The sequence below is a fragment of the Leishmania major genome, chromosome 28 (assembly GCF_000002725.2).
Source record: "Leishmania major strain Friedlin complete genome, chromosome 28".
In the NCBI taxonomy this organism is placed as follows: domain Eukaryota; phylum Euglenozoa; class Kinetoplastea; order Trypanosomatida; family Trypanosomatidae; genus Leishmania; species Leishmania major.
In genome coordinates, this window is record NC_007269.2 from 916,459 (window position 1) to 922,458 (window position 6,000).

A 6,000-nucleotide genomic window follows, 5' to 3' on the forward strand; every position below is an offset into this window, starting at 1 on the left:
GCGTTCCCCGTTTTCCCGCTTCAATCGAAGAAGAAACGCGGCGGCAGCACCGAAACGGTGAAGCGAAGAAGAAAGGCACACACGGATACCAAACCGTCGGCATAACGCGGGCGGGACGCACACGCACGCACACACACGCACACCTTCCCGCACTACTTTTTGTTCTCGTGTATCTGTGTGTGTCTGTCTGTGAGTGGGCGCTGCTGCTTATTTGGCGACCTCGGTAGGCACTCCCGTCCTTTTCACACGGTCCCTCCCCCTCCTTCGAGATGCGCATCTTCTCATCGATGCAGAAGGTCTACACGACCGACACGGCCCCGGTCAACGCCTCGGAGGATGTCGGGGTGGAAGGAAAGCGATATCCGACCCACGCGCTGGGTCGCTTCATCGTCCAATACCCCGCCCCAATGCTGCTGACCCTCGTCCTGCCTTTTGTTTTCTTTGTGATTGGTGGTGCGAAGCTTCAGTCAGGGCTCTCCTACTCGCTGGACGACTACCAGATCCGTTCCACCATCGGCGTGCGGCGGGACGCGTTGAGGGTGAACAGCGTGCTGAACGACTGGGCTTTCTTTCTCTCTGGTGCACACTGGCTGTCGGACAGCGTCGACTTATCTCACCCGCGGACGTCTGTGCAGGACACGCTGGAGCTGCGCGCCGTTATCAACCTCCAAGACCTCATGGAGTACGCAAAGAAGGTGGGCTGGTCCCCCGAAACGCGTGATGCACACGCCAATCTGCTGAACCCGGACCTCTTTGAGATCTACCGCGCAGCGGAGCAGTACGTCACGGAGCTGGACGGTTACGAGGGCGTGTGCTTCACGAATGACCTGCGCAATGGCCAAATCAACAGCATCTATCCCACGTGCACGCCTGTATCCAGCGTGACGCAGTATATCTATCCATCCTGGAACGGACTGGAGTGGTTCATGAACGGCAGCGGGACTGTGTTCCAGCTAGACTACATGCAGCGCCTCTTTGCGAACCCGAGCTACGGGTGGTTCTTCGACAACAACTTCTCGACCCTGAACCAGAGGGCGCTGCAGCTGCGCTCGCAGTATACGTTTGCGTCGTCGTGGTCGGAGTCAAAGGCTTTGTACCGGAAGCGTGTGAAGCGGTTCCTGCCTCGTGCGATGAACTTCGTTAACAGCGGGCAAGCTGTTTCGCTGCCGTTCGTGGAGTTCCACCTCGGCGGTGGGTCATCACAGGACATCCTGATGGAGATCGCTGGGGAGCGGGAGGGGTACAAGGTGGGCGTTGCTGCAGTGATCTGCTTCTTGCTAAGCTGGTGGCACTGCCGGACGTTCATTGTCGGGCTGTACACGGCTGCAGAGGCTGTGTTTGCGTACATGGCTGCCGTTGGGCTGTACGCGCTCATCTACCGGACGCTGCCGCTGACGACGTACTCCGCGATCATCTGGGTGATGACATTCTGTATGCACGGGACACTGAGCTTCTACGACATGTTTGTGTTCAGCGGGATCATGGCGACGAAGGGACGACAGAACAACCTAAGCGTGGTGCAGCGGCTGTGCTTCACGATGCGGCGCATCTCCGTTGGCGTGTGGATTGCAGACGCGCTGGCGATAATCATCTTCGCGGTCAACACGACGTCCCTGTTCCTCTGTGTGGAGCAGTTCAGCGTGTTCATGATCATCGCGCTGCTGTGGAACATGTACTGCATCGCGCTGCCCACCCCTGCGCTGATTGTGGTGCACCATTTGTACGTCTCGAACCAGCGGCGCAACCTGCAGAAGCAGAGCGACGTGCTGAAGGATGCGCTGCTCGGGTGCCGGCGGTCTGGACACCTTGTGCGTGTGCTGGAGGTCGTGCAGGACAACATAGCCGACGGCGAGCGTGCGTACCGGATGGAGGAGGACCTGGTCCGCCAGCGCATCGGCGAGGACTTCGGGATCAACAGAAAGAGATACGGTGGCCCGCTGGACTTCCTGCGGCAGCAGGTGCGTGAGGGGCGCGACAAGGTTCGCGCTGCGCGGCGCGACGTCGTTGGAGCTCTACACAAGGCTCAGAAGGCGAAGGACCGCGTTGTGAAGAGCGTCGACATGCGCGACGGCATGGGGCTGCCGTCCTTCTCGTTACAGGATTTCCTGGAGATCGGCGACGCGAACCCGCTTGCGGAGGAGACTGGTGTGGGCCCCTACAGGCTGCCGTTGTACTACAACCCGCGCATGGTGCTTCCATCGGACCTGGTCCACATCCCTGCGGTGTACGTTGAGCGCAGCGAGGAATGCTGGAGTGGCATGTGTGATGCCCTGGGGCTACACGCACGCGCGAGTGACGGTGAGGTTATCCCGCCGCGGGCGTACAGTCTGAGGAATCAAGGCACCAGCTCTGCTGAGGTGAGTGCGTTTGCTGATTGGTGGCGCGAGCTGGGCACGCGGCTTGGCGTGGAGACGACCTCAAACAACCGCAGCGCTGAGCTAGTGCCGTTTGCGGTCCGAAATGCGGTGCGCGCACAGGACCCGACAATGGTGGTGGACGCGTGCGCGAGTGCCCGTCGTGGCGCGCACAAAGGCGGCGCTGCTGGTGGTGGTGGTGGTGGTGGTTGGGCTTCGCCGCGCGCGACTGGAGGCCCATCTGGAATGGGCCTTGGGAAGCTGCGCTACCGCTTGGCGCACCGCGCGGATTTGCCCCGTTTGTGGTGCTGCGGGCTGTTTGGCCGTGTCGCGGACGAGACGCCTGAGCAGCGGGTGCGGAGGCTGATGGCACGCAAAGTGAAGCGCGATGTCTACTCGCTGTTCGAGCTCTTCCTGCTGCAGTACTACCTGCCGGCGATCTACTATGTGCGCTACGCGCTGCTCGCGCTACTGGTGGTGCTATTCATTGTGGTGTGCATGCTGGGCTGTCGCATTGCTGTGGCCGGACTGCCCAACACGCTGTTGGTGGATCAACGCAGTATCGCAGACACGTTTGCAGCGATGGACGACACCTTTGGCCAGCGTGGCAGCTGCACGTTCTGTGGCCCGTACTACCGATCGCCGCAGGACTACCGTCAGGCAACAATCACAGACATCGCGGCATGCTCGGTGGATTATGGTGTGCAGATGAACCTGTACGCGGATAGCTGCGGCGCGTGCAACGGAACGGACGCGTGCGTGGACTGCGCTGGAACTGCGCACGGAGCAGCCGCACTGAATGACTGCGGCGGGTGTGCTGTTGCTGGATCGTCTGCTGCGGCGCCGTGCACATGCCCTTTAACGCGCGACTGCCAGTACTGCGAGTGGGCTCTGGGCAAGGGCAGCGCCGGTGGGGGGTCATGCAGCGTGACGTGCGATGCTAGCACGTGCGGGAGAAACGGCAAGTGCGACCAGTACACAGGGACGTGCGTCTGCAGTGCGGGCTTCACGGGAGCCGCGTGCAACGAGTGCGAGGCATGGCTGCTGCCTGCTGCATTGAACCCCGGGTGCGCACTGGAGTGCAACGCGGCGATGAACTCTGCGGCATGCGACTGCGACGCGAGCAGTGGGCGATGCCGGTCGTGCCCAGCGGGGACGCGCGGGTATGACTGCTCGCAGCCATCGGTGGACTGCCATAGTCACGGAACGTTCGACCCTGCGACGGCGACGTGTACGTGCTCGAGCGGGTGGACGGGGGCGTTCTGCAACGTGTCGAGCGTGTGCAGCGGACGCGGCGTGCTGCTGTCTGCTGCGGACTCACCGACTGGGTCCGAAATGTGCGGCTGCTTGGGGCACTGGCGCGGCAGGACGTGCCAGCTGTGCGACTGCATCAACGGTGGAATGTGCAACGCCGTGACGGGGAAGTGCGAGTGCGTGGGCGCCTTTACGGGGCCGCGGTGCGAGACGTGCGCGGCGAACTGTACGCTGCGCGGCACGTGCCCTGACGTGTCGACGCCGGACTATGCGCTTTGGAATGTGCGGGCATGCATCCCCAATGCGTGCAGTGAGGCTGACGTACAGTCGGAGACGATGTGCCGCGCCTGCTCACCGACACAGATGGTACCCGTCGGCGCGTGCAAGGCGGCGTCTAAGGAGTCGTGCATGGCCATGTCGGATTGCTGGTGGTATATGGATGGCAACGTCGCGCCGTACTGCGGCATGGCGCGGCAAGTGAGCGACGTCACGGCGCTCAGCTGCACTTGCCGGTACCCAAAGGTCTGGTCTGGCCCGACCTGCGGGTCTTGCCCTGCACCGGCTGGCGCGACATGCCTGGACGACGGGATCGTGTTGGGCTGCAACAGATTGGCGTACACATCGCTGAGCTCCGTCGTGAGCATCGATAGCTGCGGCGTGTGCGGCGGTGATGGCTTGTGTCGGGGCTGCGATGGCGTTCCTGGCAGCGGCGCGACATACGACGCGTGTGGCGTGTGCGGCGGCAACAGCACATGCAGTGGCGCGACGGCGGCGATGCCGATGTACGTGGAATATCTGTTTGACCTCACGAAGGTGCCTCGGATCCTCAACAATGCGGCCTGGTGCAAGGTGGTGGCTTCCATCGCTGCCAACATTCGGCGGTTGGACAGCGCTGGCTCGCAGATGCGGACGGTGCTGGAGGACTACCTCGCTAACGACGCGAGCTATGAGCTGACATCTCTCCAAGACTTCTACAACTACGCCAAGGAGAACGGCCGGCTGAGCGAGGCGGTCTTCACGCTCAGCTACAACGGCGAACCACTGATGCTGCAGCAGATACTGTACCGCGTAGAGAGCACACTCGCCACCAACCAGAGCTCACCTTCGCGGGTGGTGGCGGCGTACTACTGGATATCTCGGGACATCATCGCCCCCTTCCAGTCACTTGCTCAAGCAAGTGGTATCACCGTGTACTACACGTCGACCCTGTTCCAGCCGGCAGTGGCGAGGGTTGGCGCGCTGCAGAGCCTGTGGTTCGCGGTCGGCATCGGTCTGGCGGTGACGTTCGTGCTCCTACTCACGTACTACGTGAGCCTGACGACAGCGGTGGCGGCGACGATAGTGGCTGCGATCGTGTGCTTCGGGTCGCTGACGGTGTGCGCGGTCTTCGACTGGGATGTGGACGCTGTGCTTCAGGTGTGCATCAGCTGCACTGTACCGATAAGCGTGGAGTACGTGGTGCACTTCTGCAGCGGGTACTTCGACTACCTGCAGACGACGACGTCACACCTGTTTGCGCGCGACGTGACGCGGCGGACTGCTGTGCAGGGTGCGCTGCTGCGGTCTGCCCCTGCTGTGTGCACATCTGTCGTGTGCGTGATCGTTGTGTCGACTATGTTCGGTGTGTCGAGCCTGGTGCCATTACGGCGCGCGGGGCAGGTGAGCATCACACTGCACCTGCTGGTGCTGCTTGCCGGTGTGCTCTTCACTGGCGCTGTTGCCGCTCTAGGGCCGATGAGCGTGTACCAGCACTGGACGCTCTCAGCCGCAATCTGCATTGTTTGTGCTGCGCTTGCCGCGCTTGCGGTGCTGGTCATGTACGGCGTGCATGGAGTGCTCGGGCCGCACGGCAACATGATCCTGACGCGCTGAGGTCCGCGATACGGCGGATTGTAGGTGTCACGAAGTCGGAGGCGGCGGCGGCGAAAGAGAACAGTGACAGAGATGCTCCAGCACGACTCCTTGGCCGGGGCCTTCTTCTGTCGCGCATGTTGGCCAAGCGCCGTCGGTGGCGTTTTGCCTCTTGCTGATGTTCAGCACCTGCGCCTCTCGGTTTCGCTACCACGGCGTCGTCCTTGTCGGCGTGCCCTCGCGTTGTCGCGCCGCCACCGCCACCGCCACCTCGCCAACCTCAACGGAGTGGGTGATTGCATTGTTGTGTGCGCGGGTGCGCGTATTAGCAGCACATCCACCCTCACTCGCTGCCTTTACTATGCCATCCTTTGCCGAACCTCCTCACCGCTCCTTCCACTGCATCGGCTTCGCCTGCGCACGCCTTCTGACTTTACAGCCAGGTGTGGGTCTGCTGTCGAGCACCGTCCCTATCGCGGCGCATCTGTGCTGATGTCTGTGTGTGCGTCAACCTTAGTCTGCACGCGCGCGTGTTTTTGGC

General features: G+C 62.2%; 1 protein-coding gene across 1 annotated transcript; it reads left to right on the top strand.

Moving 5' to 3' along the window:
• Nucleotides 1-269: 269 nt before the first annotated feature.
• Nucleotides 270-5,480, top strand: LMJF_28_2380 (subtilisin-like serine peptidase; the record flags this gene model as incomplete). The annotated part of the gene is made up of 1 exon (XM_001684469.1): nucleotides 270-5,480. One exon carries the CDS (start codon nucleotides 270-272, stop codon nucleotides 5,478-5,480), a length of 5,211 nt encoding a protein of 1,736 aa, XP_001684521.1.
• Nucleotides 5,481-6,000: the final 520 nt, after the last annotated feature.